This window comes from Bombyx mori, chromosome 15, assembly GCF_030269925.1.
Source record: "Bombyx mori chromosome 15, ASM3026992v2".
Taxonomy (NCBI): domain Eukaryota; kingdom Metazoa; phylum Arthropoda; class Insecta; order Lepidoptera; family Bombycidae; genus Bombyx; species Bombyx mori.
Window position 1 is genome coordinate 3,656,673 of NC_085121.1, and position 22,167 is coordinate 3,678,839.

At 37.0% G+C, this 22,167-nt stretch overlaps 2 protein-coding genes across 4 annotated transcripts in view; both read right to left on the minus strand.

Moving 5' to 3' along the window:
• Nucleotides 1-63: 63 nt before the first annotated feature.
• LOC101741725 (retinol dehydrogenase 11) lies at nucleotides 64-7,335 on the minus strand. Its single transcript, XM_004928577.5, has 6 exons — nucleotides 7,219-7,335; nucleotides 6,479-6,922; nucleotides 6,086-6,321; nucleotides 4,461-4,697; nucleotides 2,526-2,598; nucleotides 64-2,103 (listed from the first exon to the last, which is right to left on the minus strand). The coding sequence occupies exons 2-6, from the start codon at nucleotides 6,761-6,763 to the stop codon at nucleotides 1,933-1,935; spliced, it is 1,002 nt and encodes a 333-aa protein (XP_004928634.1). The 5' UTR covers nucleotides 6,764-6,922; nucleotides 7,219-7,335; the 3' UTR covers nucleotides 64-1,932.
• Nucleotides 7,336-8,924: 1,589 nt separating this feature from the next.
• Nucleotides 8,925-22,167, minus strand: part of LOC101741581 (serine/arginine repetitive matrix protein 1) — a 106,099-nt gene continuing 92,856 nt past the window's right edge. For 2 of the 3 annotated variants that reach the window (XM_012692467.4, XM_012692468.4), the window contains exons 5-11: nucleotides 20,439-20,652; nucleotides 18,965-19,116; nucleotides 16,732-16,925; nucleotides 15,772-15,882; nucleotides 13,119-13,297; nucleotides 11,994-12,120; nucleotides 8,925-11,721 (exon numbers count right to left, since the gene is read on the minus strand). In XM_012692467.4, the coding sequence (XP_012547921.1) occupies nucleotides 10,505-11,721; nucleotides 11,994-12,120; nucleotides 13,119-13,297; nucleotides 15,772-15,882; nucleotides 16,732-16,925; nucleotides 18,965-19,116; nucleotides 20,439-20,652 (2,194 nt within the window). In that variant the 3' untranslated portion in view covers nucleotides 8,925-10,504. The remainder of the gene's footprint in view (nucleotides 11,722-11,993; nucleotides 12,121-13,118; nucleotides 13,298-15,771; nucleotides 15,883-16,731; nucleotides 16,926-18,964; nucleotides 19,117-20,438; nucleotides 20,653-22,167) is intronic. The other variant, XM_004928576.5, reaches the window with a different exon arrangement.

Sequence of the window (22,167 nt, forward strand, 5' to 3'; positions counted from 1 at the left end):
CTAGTATAATAATCCCTCGAGGTAACTAGCATAGGTAGATAAACAAAAAAAATCAAACACGTATTCTTTAGATTGTTTTTTTATTAATAAAACATCGAAAACACCTTTCATTTTGTTATTTACATAGAAATAATATATTTATTTTAACATTATACAACTAAAAGCCATACATCGACCTATATTCGCCTAAAACTACAAAATAAAAATCGCGTATTCAGGAGGGGACACCATTGATAAAACTGGAATTGTAAGAAATGTCATATTAAAACCATTAAACGACCAGTTGTAAAAAATTCAAATGTTGCCATATTAAAGAACAGAGCTGCCAGAAATGAGCCGAATAATAGTGAATTAATTATCTGAGAACAAAATAAAACCTCTCAAATATAACGTACATAATAGAACGCGAATTTTATAAATTGATAATAAATGTATCTTTCAACATTTTAGAACTTATGTAATGCATTATTTTTGTATATTATCGCTCTGTTTTTGTAGTTTGCTAAAACTCTTTAAAGATAGATGATAGATAACCTTGATACTTAGAACGCATAAAAATGTAAAAAATAATAATACATAATTATACTGTATGTTTTATGTACAGTAAATCTAATTTAATATTATATATAGCACTTTTAGAATTGAAGTGACATAACTAAAAATTTGAAGAAAATGAGTTTTATACTTAGAACGGCTTATGTACAATAAAGTTAAAAATTAAATTTAAATTTTTATCTAGAAAAGGACAAAGTACATTTTCCATCTCTTTTAAATCAAGCGCGTACTTTAAACTTTAAGGTATGCATTTTAAGGCTTAAATTATTAAAATCGCACTGAGAAATTGTCTTCAATTCTTTAATTACATTTTTGGCATTTACCCAAAAACAAGAATTTTGAATTAAGCCAACTTCAATTCGAAAGGTGCAATATGTGATAGTATGTATGTTTGTTTGTCCTTCTTTCACACGCCGAACCGAAGCAACGGAAAGTAATAGATAAGTGACATAGGCTACCATTTATCCCGAAAAAAACATCCAATTCCCACATGAAACTGTTTTATTAATATAGAAAAATTAATTGACACTGTTCCTTGACCACGCGAGCGAAGCCGCGATTAACAAGTAGTATAGTAATAAATATAGATTTGATAACGTTATTTATCCAAATTCAATACCTGAGAAAACATTGTCATGATGCTGTCTTTAAATATTGGCACTTTCATAGCAACGTCATCTTAATATGAATATAATATATCTTTATTGGACACCATTACCTTACCATCCATATTTAAAATGAATTCCATAAGTTAGCAATAGAATTTGCTTAGAATTCATTATAAGTGTAATCGTGCCACAAACGTGGTTTCCCTAAAACAAATCACTACACCACGATTTGGCCACTACACCGTGTATATAAACTATATTTTCGTACGCCAAACAAAACACCTTTACAATCGCTAATAATGTTATTTATTTTAAAGTGTCATACAAGTTTAGTTGCTATTCTTATAATATTAAGGTCTATCTAAATCTTACGAAAATGCCCGAAATTTTGAAGCGCTTTTTCGGTTTCTTTTTGTGAATTAATTGATTTAATCACTACATAGTATAAAACAAAGTCGCTTTCTTTGTCCCTATATCCCTATGTATGGTTAAATCTTTAAAACTACCCAACGGATTTTGATGCGGCTTTTTTTTAATAGATAGAGTGATTGAAGAGGAAGGTTTATATGTATAATAACATCCACTAAATAGTGGAGAAATACTGTTATTTTTGAGGTTGCTAATGTGATGTCGTAAATAATCAATAATAAAATTTCATGTTTCCGAACCGAAGCGAGGGCGGGTCGCTAGTTAATTTATAATTTTGGTATAAAAATGCGAAACAGATCGACCGATTCGAGATGACGTGTCATTGGATGTATTTTCGGATTCACAGCGGCTTCCTGGCTTTGATGAGGTCCTCGCTGACCTCCCACAGTTTGTTCTCGACGGCCCTGTCAAATGGATACTTGGTGTCGTATTCGACACAGTCGCGGTAAAACCGACCCGATTTCCCTTCAAGACTGTGATCTGTGGCACAGAACAATACTGTTTCGGAACCCTGAAAGAATACTTTTTATATAGTACCTTTAAAATACCTATTATTATAATACCTATATATATATTTTTAACTGGTGGTAGGACCTCTTGTGAGTCCTCACGGGTAGGTACCACCACCCCGCCTATTTCTGCCGTGAAGCAGTAATGCGTTTCGGTTTGACGGGTGGGGCAGCCGTTGTAACTATACTGAGACCTTAGAACTTATATCTCAAGATGGGTGGCGCATTTACGTTGTAGATGTCTTTGGGCTCCAGTACCAGTAACTTAACACCAGGTGGTCTGTGAGCTCGTCCACCCATCTGAGCAATAAAAAAAAAAAAAAAAATAATGTGGATCTCTCGAACAATTCCTGCCATCATGAGATACTCCTCTGTACCTATTTCGAAAATATTCAATTCAAAGTCAAATAATCTTCATACCAACCTGTTTAGCCGATCTCATGAAAAGAAGAAAGATTGGCGCCATCATAATGTAGTGGTACCATTTTACCGAATATCTGGAACATTATTTAATTAATTTGTAATTTAATGTTAATAATAATATCCGTAGATATTGTTCATGTATAAAAAAAAGGACCCGTGATAAATGCAACCAAGAACTGATGTGTTAGTTTGTCTAAGATTGTTTAAGCTACAAAACTAAGGGTGGATTCGACCAAACTTAAATTTATACACGAGTAACTATACGAGAAAATAACCTATTCTATGATTTTAATCTCGAGTAAATCCATAGGCGTTTTTCGTAACAGCGTCATTTTATGTTTTTTTGGTATACATATATTTATTGCTATAGAAATCGTCTGTTTTTTAGAATAAGCGCCGCATGTGTATTTCTTGCACCGCCAACACGTGAAAACTCTAGTTTAGGCTCGTTATAAACGTTAATTTAATTAGGGAACGTTAATTTAGTCAAGTTCGCGCATTGCTGGAATAGTTCCATAGGCTACCAACGAATGGGTAGAGAAAAAAAGAAGCTAATTTAGTCTGGGTAATTGTCCACAAACTAAGTACGTTCGTGGGCTTATTTTGCGTTATTGGATCCCATACAGTCCTACGCTCTACAAACTAAACATAAACGAAACAGCACGTGCGATTATTAAACAAAAAAAAGTTCGTATAACAAACGCGAACTATTGAGATAGCTACATAAAAATGCGTTCCGAACATGCATGGGACGAGAATAGTATATATTTTTTTCAAGCGGATTGTTAGGGGAACTTCAGAAATCGATACCAAAATAGCGTTGGATACGAAAATAGATTTAAAAAATGGGTCATCTCTATTTTGTATATAATTTTTTTTTGACGTTGACAGGAATACACATTCATGGTCCGCCAATTGTTTATTGGATAGATTTTGAAACATAAAAATGGAATTCTCAATTTCATTGTAATCATTATTTTATCCGCGGCAAAACAGATAGCGGTGCATACACAATATATGCATATATCCTACAACTAGTAATTACGTAAATGTATGTAAATTTTATGGCCGAAAACTTCTTGTGTAGACCAGGGGTGGCCAACTTGATTAGAACCAAGATCTACTGTTTACTGACGTAACACTCTAATAATCTACTAATGACATTTCTTGATATTTAGTGAAACAATGTAGTTCAGTATACAAATAAGTAGTATATTCTCTTTTATTGAAAAGATTAACATAAAGCTGAAATTATATATTAAAAAAGAACTATTGTCATTAACAAATGATACAGGATGAAGATGATCCGTGCAGCAATTGGTGATTACGTTGCGCAGTCTGTTCTATGTATTTATATTTTTTTGTTTAGCCACGATCGACTGAACTATTAGCCATGATTGACGGGTCGATCGCGATCTACCGGTTGGCCACCCCTGCTATAGACATTGGTCAGTGCAGAACTCGCCGCAGCATATGATAATGCAACGTTCAGTAACAAATATTATTAATATTCTACACACATGTCCACCGACACGTAACCTTCGAACAATCTAGTACGAGCATAATAAAATTGATTATGTAATATATTTACATACGTATAACAATACAATAAAATAGTAACGTTAATGGCAACCAAAAGTAGGTTTGATTTTCATCCAAATGTCTGATAATTTTGACGAAAAATTTGCAAAATATATTTGCTATTCCAAATGATTTAAATGAGTTTCTCGTCGGATCTTCTCAGTGGGTCGTGATTTCGATTCGGTGGTAGATTCTGCAAAGCACTGCTCTTGCTAGGGTTTGTGTTAGCAAATTCTCTCAGGTTGAGCCCGTGAGCTCACCTACCCGTTCGGCCGTAGCTGGGATAACCTCTTAAGCTATCAAAAAAAAGTACTCTTATTCGTTTTTTGAATGTTGGTCATTAACTTACACTTACCTGAATAAGTTCGTGTAACAGAATCCTGGGCAGCATGCGTTGACATCGACCCCAGAATTTCTCAATTTTGCAGCTAATGATCTCATAAAGTATGCATTCATTAGTTTGGAGTTGCAATAACCGGGGTTGTGACGACCGCTTTTGCCCTTTTTCGCTAATTCTATTTCCGACCTTAAGTTTAGGTCGTCAAAATCGATTTTTCCTTTTTCGTGTAACGTTGAAGACACGATTACAATTCTGAAATGGAAATTTAACAATGCAGTTTTGTAAAAAATCAAGAAAATAAAACCAATTACCTTATAGAGACCTAAAAATCTACCCTAGGGAAAATCTGGGTCATTTCATCCAGATCAATACAAGTTCTATATAGGTCATAATCTAATCTACGTAGGTCCCATAAAAAGATTAGTGGATAAAGGTCCTGACATATTATGATAATGCTCCCTAAAACACCGCCTGAGTTGAATTTCCATGGATGGCTCTAAATTAATCTATGAATGAAATGATTGAACGTGAATCTGTGGAGGATCAAATACTCTTCCAATTAAATGTTTTAATAAATTAGCGTGTATTTCTTTATGTTTTCATTTACAATTATTTGCATTCAAAATGTTTTTATTGATTTTGAATTGATCTTCACTTTTTGTGTAGTATTTCACAAAACAATATACAACAATATTACAGGTAGAGAAGCACAAAGAAGTTCATTAGCACATTTAGTCTGGTACTTTTGTATGTTTCATATGTGTTAACTGCCCTAATTTCAATCCCTGTGTGAATCTGTTAAGTTATTGCGACATAGTACCACTTGTCTATAACTACCATAAGGAATAATGCTGTCTAAAACATATATTATATGTATTACAAAAAGTGGATTTTTTACATTCTTTAAAATAATAAAAAAACTGGACCAAGGTGGTCACAACCCTCAGTAATGAGAAAACGACAAAGAAGAAGAAAATAAAAATAGGCAATGGTTTATTCTTTACAAAATGTGTGTAAAATCAAACATAATTAAACTTATAAAACTGTAATATTTTTTACCCATAGTGAATTTTTTGTTTGGTAATTGTTAAATTTTTTTTTTTCTATTGCTTAGATGGGTGGACAAGCTCACAGCCCACCTGGTGTTAAGTGGTTACTGAATCCCATAGACATCTACAACGTAAATACCGCCACTCGCCTTGAGACATGAGGTCTAAGGTCTCAGTATAGTTACAACGGCTGCCACATCATTCAAACTGAAACACATTACTGCTTCACAGCAGAAATAGGCAGGGTAGTGGTACCTACCCGCCTGGACTCACAAGAGGTCCTACCACCAGTAATTACGCAAATTATAATTTTGCGGGTTTGAATTTTATTACACAATGTTATTCCTTCGCTGTGGAAATCAATCGTGAACAATTGTTAAGTACATATTTCAATGGAAAAATTGGTACCCGCCTGCGGGATTAGAACACCGGAGCATCGCTACATACGAATACACCGGACATCTTATCCTTTAGGCCATGATGACTTGACTTTCTATTAATGAGCATTATACTGCTAAAAGAAGCAAGGAACATAGTTAATATGTTAGTTAATATATAAAAACCTCAGTAAATAAGATATTAAATACCTACCTACTTGGAGTAGCCCTCTTCAAATGGTCTAACAAAAGATTAGTAAGATAAAAGTGGCCTAGGTGGTTCACACCAAAATGTATTTCAAATCCTTCTTTTGTCTTCTCATCTTGATTCAAAGGAACAACAACACCAGCATTGTTTATAAGGACATCTATTTTATGGAAACCAGCCTTTATAATATCCACAAAATTTTCTATAGATTCAAATGATGAAAGGTCAAGCTGCATCGGAATCTAAAAGTAAGAGAGTAACAATAACTTCATTAAAATGGCTTTAATTAATTAATGGATTATGCAGAATATGTAGGAAATAATACTGCATTTTATTCTTAATTAATTTTACCAAATTTACGTTTGTTTAAAAGTTATCAATACAAAAATGTTGTCTTACCATTTCACCACCATTTGGCTGTTCCTCTCGTATTGCGGCAATAACTTCTTTCGCCTTTGCAATGTCTCTGCATGCAAAGATAACGCGGGCTTTTCTTTTAACCAAGGCTTTAGCTGTTTCAAGTCCGATACCACTGTTTGCACCGGTTATCAGAAAGGTTTTGCCTCTCAGACATGTATTACTAGTACATTTGCCCCAATTTCTGGATCTCAGTTTACGTATTAATCCAATCGCCACTACTACTGAGATGGGCACTGCTGCATAAATCACCGGAGCCGACACCATGTTTTTAATATAAAATGAATCAGTATTGGTAGTTGTAAAATGTAAACTAAACAATATTCAGTCTTATCACCTCTACTGTGTTTTCGACGAATACGAGTTTTGTAATTTGTCAGCTGATGTAATACAAATGTCATTCGGGCAAAGGTCAAAGATTTCGTTCTGAAATAGAATAAAAAACTCACATGAATCACATGAAAAAGAGTACATACATAAGTTAATATTTTTTTAAGAATGATAATTAAAATAATTATATAATTTTGAACTGAGCAATAACTCAGTTCAAAATCATTTTCAATAGAATTTTCATTGAAAACTATTTATGGAAACTTGCTAAAGTGGCGGGAACAGTGTAGTTAGCTAGTGAAGGAATTTTAAATATATCAAATGAAATAATTGAAAAGAATTCTATTACGAGGTATGCACGTGATTTGGTGTAGAATTGAAAACAAACATACGTCAGTCCTCGTTAGTTCGCCATATTACATTACATTACTTTAAACAACTACATATATAGTTTAGCTTATGCAGCTCAGCTTACCTGCTCGCGTCTTATCTCTTACAAGCCGACGATTGCACTGTCTATACTGGTTAGTTTAATGACTTACAACCATTGTGACCTAGCAATTAAGACGCTTATTATAGGTGATGTGTGTGGTCTCGGCTCTTTGCTCTTGATGGACATGTAAGTCATCTGTCCTTCTAAGCAAACATAAAAAATAACATCATGTGCCGGAACAGTAATATTACCAGTATCACGTCGGAGCATTGAGAGCCCGTATAGGTTTAACATGGCAAAAAGGCAATGCTTCTGGTTAAAGGTTACAATGTAATTGAGACTTTGATTTTACGTTTCAAAGACAGCGACGTCGTTCATGTTATAATATAGGTAATTATGGCTAACTATGAAGTCGTCGTGGCCTAAAGGATAAGACGTCCGGTGCATTCGTGTTGAAGCGATGCACCGGTGTTCGAATCCCGCAGGCGGGTACCAATTTTTCTAATGAAATATGTACTCAACAAATGTTCACGATTGACTTCCACGGTGAAGGAATAACATCGTGTAATAAAAATCAAACCCGCAAAATTATAATTTGCGTAATTACTGGTGGTAGGACCACTTGTGAGTCCGCGCGGATAGGTACCACCGCCCTGCTTATTTCTGCCGTGAAGCAGTAATGCGTTTCGGTTTGAAGGGTGGGGTAGCCGTTGTAACTATACTGAGACTTTAGAACTTGTATCTCAAGGTGGGTGGCGCGTCTACATTGTAGATGTCTATGGGCTCCAGTGACCACTTAACATCAGGTGGGCTGTGAGCTCGTCCACCAATCTAAGCAATAAAAAAAAAAAAAAAATAAAATAACGTATAGGGTCGGGGGCCGAACTTCCTACGAGGTCCCCGCGCCTAGGGGGCGTGCGTGGTATGTGGGACTTGACGATCTGCAAGGTGTTAGGAGCAGGTGCGGGCCCAAGGAATTTTAGGGCCCTACCGCACTAAACGACTCTCCTGCACTCTTACACCCGATGTCCGATCTCTGTCCGGGGTCAAAACCCGGTCAGAGAAGGGGGGTTCCCGCGGTCAACACTTCAACCAGACACGCGGCGCCACCCCGAGGACGCCCGACCGACGGGTCGTCAAGGCGATAGTCGACGACCAGCGACGCCGGTCTCCGCGGTACGGCGGCCCTGCTAGGCCGCCCAGCCTCAACCCCCTTAGGTCGCCCCGTGACCATCACCGGGAGGAGACTGCCTCCTCATAGGGGCCGGAGCTACATACAACGGATACTCTAACCTCATACCGCAAGATGGCTCGCGGCATTAAACTAAGTGTAATAAGGCACATTTGCGATTTCCGTGCTCGTTCACTCATTTACGGAATAAATATTGCGTAATTACTGGTGGTAGGACGTCTTGTGAGTTCGCGCGGGTAGGTACCACCACCCTGCCTATTTTTGCCATGAAGTAGTATTTGGTTTGGAGGGTGAGGACGCCGTTGTACTGTTAAAATTGAGACCTTACAACATTTACGTTGTATATGTCTATGGTAACCACTTAACACCAGGTGGCCCGTGAACAATTAAATGTCTCCAGTGACCACTTAACAGTTTTTTATGCTTTTGTGAAATATGTTTTAACCCTATACTAAGAAAGTAATGAAAACAAATAATAGCCGGGTCGTTTATTTGATATTCAGGAACAACTAGATAAAACATAGGTTTCAGACTATGAAAAACAATGATATGGTTACATTAAAATACAAATTACAAAATGTGAACTATATAACTATATTACAAATGTTTATGCAATTGTTTTTGTCGAATTTTTATATGTAATACAATTTTTGTTTACACAGTGGCGAAGCTCCATATTTGGTCTTTTGAGTTTAGCAGTTACATTTAGGTACACATAATATTTATCAAAGTATTTTTTATTAGTAAAAATTTTAAGATGAAAATAGCGCGCAACTTGCGTTAATGTACATTTAGTTACATTATTTAAGTAAGATAGCAAATGTTTTTTTTTTTAAATAGAAGATAGGATTTTTTTAATTTATATGACTAGTATGTAATATTATTGGCACAGATAGTGGGGAAATGTGACATTTTTATTTTTTTATTATCATTAATTAGCATGAGAATTAGGTATTTAGTATGATTTCAAACAATTTAAAGTTGATGCAGATACATTTAAATCTTGAAAAATTGATAGTGTAATAATATTCTGAAAAAGAATATAATTTTGATCATAAGATTCTAAACAATGTTAGTATTGTTAAATAAAAGTATATAAATTTATTAAAAAAGCGAATTTAAATATGTGAATAAAAAAATTTATTACAGTACAAGCCATTGATCAAAAATGGAACTACACTTGTTGATCAAAGACAAACTCCCTTTAATTTGGTTTTTCAGAAGTTTATATTATTTATTTAATATCTATCTAAAGGGACAATATAAATACGTTATAATTTATACATAATATATAATACCTAGAAATACTTTATAATTTTTTCTAATTTTTTTACTTGTTTACAATTTTCATAGGCAGTTAGAAAAAAATTTCAAGCATTTTATGACTATAATCTATGAAATTTTTAATTCAGTAATCTCCATCGCGGCCTTATGATCTCTTGAAACAATATTGTCTTATTTAATATTTATTACGAAAAACCTTTAGTTAATATTCTATGTTAAAAAGATAAAACATTTCATAAAATATATAACAATTCATAAACATAAAAAATGCTTTCGGAATGTCATGTTAACCCAACAATCAACAATTATAGGTACAATAATAAATATCTAAAAAAATTTGCATAACTTATTATATAATTATTTTTTTTGCCCTTGTAGGCAGACGAGCATACGGCTCACCGGATGGTGAGTGGTTACCGTCGCCCATGGACCTCAGCAATGCCAGGGGCAGAGCCAGGCCGCTGCCTAGCGCAAAAAAAATAAACTATAAGCTTAGTAATAATTGAACTAGATTGGATCCATCATACACAAATTGTCTAGTAAGTACATTTAATCAGTGGCTAGTCGCACATGACTACAGTGCAAACGAAAATATCTGATTTACTACACATAATTTTCTAGAACCAACACAGAGATTCTCCTTTAGAGATTTAGAAGACAACCGTGAATACTTATTTGATGACAAATACATCCAATTGTTATTGTAAAAATTTTTTATTACCGATCGATACCTCAAATTTCGTAAGTAGAAAATGTTTATGCCATTAATTCACATGGGAGTGGACAGCTGATGCCGCGAGCGGTCGATGCCGACGTCCACCGTGGTCACTTTACCATCCGTCGGGGTCCCACTCTCTATGTCGTTGTCGGGTATAATGATGCACATGAACGACTTTCCGCTAGATACGTCCTTAGGATAGATAGTCATGGGGATAAATCTATCGCTTGTGCCGTCCACGTAAGCCGTTAATCGTGAATAAACTTCGGGGAAGTGTTTTTTGAGCACGACCCCCCTGTTCTCAAGCTCTTTCAGTATGTTGTAGAAACATATTTCTCTGAATTTGTGAGCTGTAGCCGCATTTTTCTCGCCTGCCACGTCCATTTTGGATGTCAAAATTAACGTCTCCCATTCGTCTGGTGTGTTTTTACTGTTTCTCCTTTGCCGTCGACGATATTGCTCTTGTATGATGACCGTTACGGTTTTGCTCAAACGTAACTTGGCACACCGCGACACCATCTGCCTCTCCCACTTTACGGCCCCCTTTGTGGGTACTTCGCTAATAATACATACGGCCACGTACAAAATAACCCTCGTCTCGGGATTGTAGGTCTTACATAGCTTGACCACTTCCGTGTATAGTTCCACGCCCATTTCGTTGGGTTGTAGCGATGTCCACTTCATGTATTCAGGTTCAGTTAGATACTGAAATCCGTGGTTAGTGAATTTCTCCGCTGATTCGGGACTAGTAAAAAATACTTTGACGACCCCCCTTCCTTGACTTAAGTAGCCTTTGTGAGCTATAGTGCTAATTTGATGTAAAGAATCCGCATCCTCTTTAGCCGCCGATATGATTTGTCTGCACAGAGCGCTCGCCCGCGAGTGTAGACATACCTTTCTGTGTTTCTCCCAGTGAGCTCGTCTACATTCCCTAGAGCAATACATTGTGGTGCAATTGTGACACGCTTTGTAATGTCTTTTAGCTTCAGACAAAAGGGCTCGAGAAGAGCACTTTGGGTATTTACATCTGACGTAGGCGTCGTCAGTGCTATTTTCAGTTTGGAGAGAAGCTAGGGACGTCTTGGAATCGTGATGGGTAAGTTGTTGCTCATTAGGGCGGAGTGCCGCAGCATCGAGACTGGTGCGACGGTCTACGGATGCACTATGTTGAGCGAAAGGTTCACTCTTCCGACGCGAGTGTTCGCCATGAGCCGAACGGGATCGTCGCGGCTCTGGCATCGCTGCTGGAGTATCAACTGTATCCTTGCCTGGAAGAACGGGTCTTTTAAAGAACGGGTCTTTCAACCACTAATGTATTATTCACAGCACAGAGCCATACTCGCATTCAAAGAAAGACTCAGAACCATTTAAAAGACAAAACATAAATACGAAATACTCTACTACTAATCCACAGATCACAACATGCCTATCGAATTTCTGGGGTGATGTAGTTGTTGTATTTGTGCGCTCAAATTATGAGTGTGTGTCGGGTAGGAGAATATTAAAATTGGAACGGTTCAAACTTACATATCGTTCCTACCTGGTCGATCATGGTCGGGACTGGGGTCCGTGAAGGAGCTTGGGTCCTCACTCGGTGTGCCCATGAACCTTGACGCCGGGGACGTACTACTGTGCCCACTGCTCACCAATTGTTCGTATCGAGGGCTCTGGGAAAGGACAAGGGCGTCCAGGAAATAAGTAACACTTCATTCAAATTAAGATCAATTTTAGACCCAAGCCAATTGTTATTTGTGCGGATGAACTCACTTTAGCTTATTAGGGGTTGTTCACAGTCAACGCATTAATGCCTTTACAATAAGTTTTTTTTTCTAATATGTTGGGTGAATGTAGTGACATGAAACTGGATTTCGTCATCCACCTGAAAACATGAGGTTGAAGACTCAATTCTAATCTTTGATGACTGTTCCAATCTTCGAACAGGACTACTTCGTGACAGGAATATTCATGATGGTCTTTATTTATCGTGCGATGTTACCTAATTTTGCCGGTTTTTTTTTTTTTAATTATATTGCATGATTTTATTCCTTCACCGTGGAAATAGTTCGTAAACATCTGTTAAGTACGCATTCCTTTAGAACAAATCGCTATACCCGTCTGCGGGATTAGAACTCCGGCGAAATCGCAAGGCTTCATACGAATACACCGGGCGTCTTATCTTTTAGGCCACGACTTCTTAAGAGCTCGACTTCAACATATAATCAACATCAATACCAAGAGTTTTTCTTCGAAGAAAATGATGACTACTTCTACTAAGTCAGCGGATGAGCAGGGCTGATACCCTTTTATTTCCTGTTATGTAACAACATACCATGAAGAAATTTACAAATTAAACGGGTCGTTGCAAGATCTTCAGTCTTCTTGTAGAAGTCATTCAAGAATACGTCTTAGGTACATATCTAATGCCATTGCTATCCCGCAATCTAGCACTGGTACAATCACATGACGACAAATAACATCGGGTGTGTAGATTATAAGTTCGTGGAGACTTAAGTAATTTCCAACTCCAAGTACCTTAAAATTTGTCTATCATTACGTTATGTGATCAAGCCCCATTCAAATCGATACCAAATTTACTATTAACGTAAAGAATAAATTATGCATTTTTGTGTTTATTAAGATAAACCTCATAGACTTTTATGTGTACCTTGCCACCGGTAAGATAATACGGGCTTGAAGTCTTTCTAGGACTCGGCTGAGGAGTGGGTATCCTAGTTGGCTGCGACGGCAGACCGAGTAGCGAATCCAGGACATCTTCTAACGTGGTAGACCCTGGAGATGGGCGGGCGATACCGAGATTCAGGGAGCGTTGGGAATCCTGCCAGTCTGTAAAACCGCGTTTTTTATGTGGTCAGATTGGCGGATATCGAAAATTCTTATACTGTTGAATTAATTCAATGTTGGTATAACTTTTTATTTTTTTATTGCTTAGATGGGTGGACGAGCTCACAGCCCACCTGGTTGTTAAGTGGTTACTGGAGCTCATAGACATCTACAACGAAAATGCGCCACCCACCTTGAGATATAAGTTCTAAGGTCTCAAGTAGTTTAACTGTTCCCTTTTTTATTCAACGCTGATTTTAGAAATTTCTTAAACTTCGATTTACGATTGTTGATTCTTGCAGCTAATCCTTCGCATGCAATACCCCCTCATTAATTAATATAGTAAATACTAGTACTGACAAGTCTCGATCTATTCATATCGATCCACGAGACCAATGCGCCAAGTATGCACGGCGGAACATTTAATTCGCAATAGTATTAGAAATTTATTTTAAGAGTTCCAGAAGCGATTTTTTTGTTTATATATATATTTTTTTTATTGCTTATGCGCTGTAAGCTTAAAGCGTGTTTATGACAGCGTGGGTTTCGTATGGTCTGCGTACATATACTTACTGGTTAGTCAACAGTAACACTGGAATAGGCTGTGGTGTGTGAATGAACTATATATGTGATATAAAATATCAAATTACCACAGTAATTCGATTGTAATGCGTTTTCGTAAACAATGATTCAGATTTTCGTGCGCCAGTGCAAAACCTTACAAAACTTATTAAAGCATAATTATGGACGTCACAAAAACAAAAAATAAAACAAATTACGTAAAATAAAAATGAATATATTCAAATATCGTTATAATTAAAAACGTAACTAAAAGTATAACTTATCATCGAATATAATAGAGAAGACAACATTTAATATTTTTAAGTCTTCGAAAACACTTAAACTAATGAAAGGTACCGAGATTCTATGACTTATAAATAAGCATATAGATTCCTATGCTAAAAGAAATGTTTTTTTTTTAAAACAACAAGAAGAGAGCTGAACAAATGTTTTTTTTATGTCCAATTAATATTTTAGCGCTTATATAATAAGTAATACTCTCGTTTTATGGTAAATTTTATCTAATATACGTAAATGGTTAAAACAAGAGGTCAATTAATATCCACAGACAAAAATAACTGTATTTTGTACACGTCATGGTTCATTAGTCGAAGGGTTCGTGGCTGAATCGGAGGTACCTATTCGAGGCGGTGCGAAATTCAAACGCAAATAAAATTATTTCTAACCTAATCAGAACCTGTATAATTTACTTAGGGAGTGTTTCGCAGTCCCAACATAAATTACGAGGTGATTTAAGTAGAAGGAACTTGAAATTTATAGACTTGAACGTCACTTCTCACCACCGTTTGTTTATGGTTCTGATAACTGTTGCCATGTGAAAAAAAAAAACAGATTTTTAAATAGAAAATTGTATGCGGTAGGTATTGTTTTATGAATTCATATTTAATTTGTGACCCGATTTAAAGCTATATTTGTATGTTTTATATAATGATTAGCACCTAAAATAAAATATAGCAACACTTTCTATTTACATGAAACTATTACTAGCAATAAAACTAACTTCAAAGATATTGCGTCAAAACAAACATTAAAAACAAAATAATTTAATTCTGTACATTGAATGACATCCTTAATACAAAATAACTGGTTTAAATATCAATTCATTCCTGAAATTATAATGTATATGGCAATAATATAATTAAAAAGAAACTTAGTTGTGTCCCTGATGTTTGAAATATATACCATATGCACAGCAAGTTACCTTTAAATAATAGATAAGATAAATAGACAACAAAAAATTCATCGCAATTACAACAATTCGATTACAAATATGAATAAAACTTAACATATAATTCTTCAGGGTTTTCACTGAAAATCCGTCCAAATTATAAAGCAGTGAAGTGACATAGACAATAAAAACGAATGATGCAAGCAACTACAAGCCAGTGCTTTGATTTCACAATAGATAATAAAAGTTTTTATTTCATAATAATTTTTTTGGGCGTCTTTAAGGTGCATCGGTGATAATTTATACAAATAATAAACCAATATAAGAAAAAAAAACACATTATGGTCCTGAGTCTTATACATAGTATATATTATAAAGCTCTATTATATACGTACACATACATTTTTCATAAAATTAAATCATTCAGTGTACTAACTGAGATTTAAAAGAAAAACATCTAAATACATTAAAAAAAAAAACAGCACAAACAAAACGCACAGAGTATTGAAACATATTTAGAATTAAATTCAAAAAACACTGCAGGTTCCGAATTTAAATGCAAGTTCCATAAGTGACGTTTAATAAAAACAACTAACTGGCCGCCTGTGTTGATTCGCCAGGTTTGAATATTAAAAGAAAAATGCCCCCGGGCGGAAAATGTTAGCAGGAATGTGATAGTTTTATCAGAATCTGCAGTGTGTGGCGTGGCGTGGTCACGCTCGCTCACCGGGCGTGGCGCGGTGGTCGAGCCGGAGCGACGAGGGGGGGCGCGGGTGGGGGGGCGGTAAGGCTTCCGAAACAACCAGCGGTGTCTGCGGGGAGTCCAATGGCTTTGTACCTGAAGATTTAATAACAATCTTAAACCTACGATAAATTAGTTTCTCATCGTTTTTTAGAGTAGCATGTGTTCGTAAGCCAATTAGGGTTGGCACCGTCATTGTTTTTTATTTTGGTTCTAACTTGTAACTATAGTTGAGACCTTAGAACATATATCTCAAGGCGGGTGGCGCATTTACGTTGTAGATGTCTATGGGCTCCAGTAACCGCTTAACACCAGGTGGGCTGTGAGCTCGTCCACCCATCTAAGCTATAAAAAAAATTGGTTCAAGGTTAAAATACGTACTGGTTTTGAGGATAAGGGGCGGTTATTGCAATGTAATGCTTTGGACCTTGTATTTCAAGTTTGTTAGTGGCATCCGTGTCATAGTACGGCAGGGTTCCAACTGGTTTATGAGGCCGTCAGCGCAAAAGTGGTCTAAGCTTACAATAGTTATTATGGAGCAATGGGATTTAAGTTTTCATGAATTTGAATTTGAGTAGGCAAAAAAACAATACGCGCAAAAATAATGCTAACAAAGCCATCTGTTATCTATGGGTGAAACTATGGATAGGCCGGTTTTGCATCAAAATTTATTACATTTTAAATAAATTGCAATAAAAATATAAGCATGATTATGAAAAATTGTGGGTTAGACCACTTTTGCGCTGACGCCCTCATATAATACAATTCTTCGGCTTCATATTTCATTCTGATGTCTTGATGCCTATGAACTCTGTAACTACTTAGCAACAGGTAAGCAGTGAGTTCGTTCACCCTTCAATGGATTTTAAAATTTGCATCCTTGTCGTTGTTGATATCCAGCACTTATCGGCAGTTCCATGACTTAATGCAAATTAAGCAACATACCAACAAAAGAGCTTTCAAGCCAGCAGAGCTTCTGGCTGGATCGAGGCGACGGTTCCCGGTCTATGTCCCCGTTGGCCGGTTCCAACCCGGACACGTAGTGGACGATCGCCGACGTCACTTCCTTTATCGACGATTGGATCTCCTCTGATGCTCTCGACGAAGCAGCGCTCTGCTGGAGAAGGGACGAGGCCAGCCTGAAAACATGAAACGTTCGTTTTTTAATTTTCTTTCGACCTAAAGAGCATAAGGTTTTTTTAAGGTAGAGTATGCGTTATTGTACACCAATAATAAAACAAAACAAATGCAAAAAAACATTAAGTACAAAAAGTACAACGAGCAGTCTTATCGCCAAAATCGATATCTTCCCGACAACCATCACACGGGCGTGAATCATCAAAAGAAAGGGCAGCAGAGTATTTACTGATTGAATAAAAGAATATTCTTTTTTTAGCCTAAGAGGTTATTCCAGCTACACCCTGACGACAAAAGAATATTCATGCAAATATAAACGATATAAACTATTAATAGGTGTTTTATACATAAAAATAAATAAACGTTATATCACATTTTATCTAAATTTATTAAAATACTTATGACAAATGCAATATTTTTTATCCTTATTATATTTATGGTACCAGAAGGTCTAGTACCATAAATATTCCAGTCATAGCTACCTAAATAGCGTGTTCACAAGTTTGATTTTTTTTTTAATATAGGGGTCAGACGAAGTCAACTGACATTGGTAAAATTTGCATTTCTTTCACAACTTTATATTCCGTTGAATTTAAATCACTTGTAAAATGTTCAACCTATTCGTTTCGATATTTCCAACATATCGTGATTATGAGCAATATTATTATGGGGATTTTTCGGTAGATTACGGCTTGGCTCTTAACATGGCATCGTATCGCATGATCGACGGTAACCGCTCATATTTTTTTTCTTTTTTTTAATTGCTCAGATGGATGGACGTGCTCACAGCCCACCTGGTGTTAAGTGGTTACTGGAGCTTCTAGATATCTACAACGTAAATGCGCCACCCACCTTGACACAGAAGTTCTAAGGTCTCAGTATAGTTACAACGGCTGCCCCGCCCTTCAAACGAAACGCATTACAGCTTCACGGCAGAAATAGGCAGGGCGGTGGTACCTACCCGTGCGGACTCACAAGAGGTCCTACCACCAGTAAAATCAGATGACAGATGTCATCTTCAGATGACAGATAAATAAAACGTGCTACGTACCGACTCTAATTTGCAAATTAACTGGCCAAATTAAACAGAGAAGCCGTACACTGTCTGACATTTAAATGCCTGGCGTGTCGTGTCGAGCGATAGAACTATATCCCAAGTACATGCTTCATGCGAATCACTTTTAAAACAAAGGAACACCGGAGTGATAAAATAAAACCCGGAAATTTCATCAATAACTTGCACGACGTCTTGCAGGTCGTAAGGCTTTGGGTAAAAAAACCAGAGACACTGTTCTGTTTAGTCTTTTTCTGACAATATTCTTGACAATTTTTGATACATTTTGTGAGTCCGTATGCGTAGGTAGGTACGACTATACTGCCATGCACACTGATCTCTAAGGACAATAGTTTTTTTAATGCCGTTGATTTGCTCTTGTTAGAGCTAGTGTTAACAAATTCTCACATGTTGAGCTCGTGAGCTCACGAGGAGCTGGAAATAGCCTCTTAGGCTACTAAACTAAAAAAAACAGTCGATTTTATCTCTCGAGATTGTTGGCGGTATTAACGTGGTATATTATGAGCTCTGGCGCCCAGTTAATGGTAGGTAAGTTATGAGTTGATCTACCAATCTACAGCAATAGAGAAACATGGTTTGATTGTGAGTGATGACATTTTCTTTTAAGAAAGTGGCCTCTATTCTTTCCTTTTACTTTTTTTAAAATATACTAGCGACCCGCCCTCGCTTCGCTTCGGAAACTGTAATTTATTATTGATTTCTCCACTATTTAATGGATATTATTATACATCTGAACCTTCCTCTTCAATCACTCTATCTATTAAAAAAAACCGCATCAAAATCCGTTGCGTAGTTTTAAAGATTTAAGCATACATAGGGACAGGCAGATTTAGGGACAGAGAAAGCGACTTTGTTTTATACTATGTAGTGATTGTACACACAGATGTTAGAAGAAACACGACAGTAAGGATACAGAGTACAAGGCCACTACTTATTTCATATATCATCATATTATTTAATGCCTACCTCTCATGCGGTGTTCTCGGAGTGCTATTCAGTCGTTCTTGGCTCCTCCAGCCGAGATAGGGCTGCCGCGCGCTGAACGAGGATCGGGTCGATGGTGAGCAAAGCGGACTGGTACCACGGATGCTGCTCCGTGTCGATGAGCACGGAGACGTCTGAAATGATTGAGAATGAAAGAAAGCCTTTAGGAATGTTTAGAAGTTTTTTTTTATTGCTTAATTGGGTGGACGAGCTCACAGCCCACCTGGTGTTTACAGCCCACCGGATTACCGGAGCCCATACACATCTACAACGTAAATGCGCCACCCACCTTGAGATATAAGTTCTAAGGTCTCAAGTATACTTAAAACGGCTGCCCGGCCCTTCAAACCGAAACGCATTACTGCTTCACGGCAGAAATAGGTAGGGTGGTGGTACCTACCCACGAGGACTCACAAGAGATACAAGATACAAGTTGTGTCGGGATATTTTCTAGCCACATACAGACCGAGATATAAGTTTTTTATGTGAATATAGAATACGCCTTAAGGTATCGTCTAATTAATATACCGCGGACTTATTATTTTTGCGAAGATGACTTAACGTGCTCACGGCCTGTCTGGCATTAAGTGGTTACAGAAGGCCATAGATGTCACAACGTGAATTTAACGACTCACACAGAGACATGTGGACTAATCTGAATCTTCGATTACAGTGACTTTAATTCAACCCTTTTCGGTTCTTCTATAACTGTCAACCCTTTTTTTTTTTTTTTCCGGGCCGGGGGCCGAACCTCCTACGAGGTCCCCGCGCCTAGGGGGCGCGCGGGGTATGTGAGACTCAACGATCTGCAGGTGTTGAGAGCAGATCGCGGGCCCAAGGATTTTAGGGCCCACCCACTAAACGACTCCCCTGCACTCTTACACCCGACGTCCGATCTCCGTCCGGGGTCAGAACCCGTTCAGAGTAGGGGGGTTCCCGCGGTCAACACTACAACCAGACACGCGGCGCCACCCCGAGGACGCCCGACCGACGGGTCGTCGAGGCGATAGTCGACGACCAACGACGTCGGTCTCCGCGGTACGGCGGCCCTACCAAGCCGCCCGGGCGGTGCCGCTGGTGTTCCGGGATACCCCGCTGGGCCAGAACCAGCCTGCCGGATGACTGTCAACCCTAACCAGACTTGATGTTTCCAGGTTTTAATTCGATTAAAACAAATGTATCACGAAACAAAATTCACTTTTAGCTCCTTCAGCCATTTAGATAATAAAAAAACTAACCTGTATCTAGATTTCGTTAGAAATACTTTTACAGTTTGATATCACGTTTTTTTATTGTCAATAAATTATTTCAAACGTATAGAAGAATACTTTAACAGTTTTCGTGGTCATGATTATTCGTCTGATTAAACGGCAAAAACGAATTCTAATTATGTCTAGGCCACGCGAAAACCGTAGAAAACACTAGAACGTGTGGATTATTTGCTCGGTACACTTACTTGATTGGAATTCAGTCGGCTTGTCGACCATCTCCCGAAGCTGGTCGTGTGTGGTGACAGTTGCGGCGGAGGGGGCTGAGCGTTGGCGGCGCCGAGGCTGCCCAGCGACGTGGTCTTCGAGTTGAGACCGGACCAGCGCGCGGCCGAAGCTGATGCGTCAGATAGTCGCTTTCGAAGTAGGAAGCCCTCGCGTGGGGCTGGTGCGTTCTTATACCTAAAAACGGGTTTTTGATCATATATATATTTTTCTTTTTTTTCTACCTATGTTGATAGCCTTGAGAGGCTATTTCAACTTCACCCTAACGTGTAGGTTAGCTCACGGGGCTCTAACCGCAGTGATGCTAACACACTCTAGCAAGAGCAGTGCTTCGCAGAATCTACCATCGGATCGGAAACGCGACCCACTGAGAATATCCGGCGAGATTCTCAGTGGGATGTGTCTATGGGTGATCATATAAAGGTTAAACAAAATAGCATTTCTCCCTTCGATTTAATACTATGTAATAGTCAAAATTAATTAGACTGTATATACCATACAATTATTTTAAGGGATTCAGCCAGGATCATTTGATACGGCCCATAAGTAGGTAATATTACTGTTTATTGCATATGCTCTCCTTATATAAAAAAGAGAGAAACTATATAGTCCCACATATATAGTATATTAAAAGTAAACTAATACTACGCGTGTACCGTCGTCAAAGTCAAACTTTATTACCCACTGAATACATACACTATGTATTATTTGAAAAGTGTGTATCTAACTTCTACAGCCGGTTGATATATGAAACACAATGCGAGTCTACAATTTGCAACTTCGACTAACAGTGCAGTTAAGCAGTGCTTCCCAATCTTTTTTCATACCCCTGAATAAAGCTTTTCATTGATGACTACCCCTCCCTGATAACTCTATACCCTCCTAAAAATGTGTCTTGTTTATTTTAAGAACTATTTGTCGGTCGGTTTCTATTAAGCTTTTTATTTATTGTATTGTAGACATAATACATTATAATAATGTTTATATAAGTATTTGCGCAATATATTTTTTCCCTACCCCCAACGAGACCCCGGTAGTACCACAGGTTGGAAATCGCTGAACTAAAGCAACGTAGACCGAGTCATTGTTCAAGTTATTTTCAGTTCCTGGACGTTACTATTAAACCATTATTATCATTTAATATTTTCTTCGGTATTCGCGAGTGGTAGATGTAATTAAAATTATTTTCACGGTAATTTTAATTGTATCTACAATTCGCGAACTCGCGACTTTTCACGGTTCAATCTCGTTTTTATTATTAACAATATATTATTTCGTCACGGACTACTAAAGTGTTATTCGTCATAATAATATGTCAGTGTTGTATAATTGAATATGCGATTTCGAAAAAGGCATCTCTGAAAATGTAAAATGCTTAGGAAATTAAAAAAACTGATTATTTTCTAAAGCAGTGTAAAATTTAAAATATTAACTTTTGAGATATACATATTTTAGTGTTAATTAGCAATTGAAAATAACTGGAATTATTATAAAATGGGTGTAGGTAAGCCTCAAAACTACATGTATATGAAAAAACGTATTTGACAAAATATGCGACATGTGCCCTTTTCGAAATTGCATATTCAATTCAATATTGCATTACTACATCTATATTCCAAAAAAAAAACTTGGTAAAGAATTTTTTTTTTTTTCAAGAATTGAATGTTAAGGAATAACGTCTTTAATAATTTC

Coding starts and splice junctions, on each gene's coding strand:
- LOC101741725 (XM_004928577.5), bottom strand. CDS start 6,763: ATGGTGTCGGCTCCGGTGATTTATGCAGCAGTGCCCATCTCAGTAGTA. Junction 2,599..4,460: donor TGTTACACGAACTTATTCAG/GTAAGTGTAAGT, acceptor ATAATGTTCCAG/ATATTCGGTAAAATGGTACC. Junction 2,104..2,525: donor TCATGAGATCGGCTAAACAG/GTTGGTATGAAG, acceptor GTATTCTTTCAG/GGTTCCGAAACAGTATTGTT.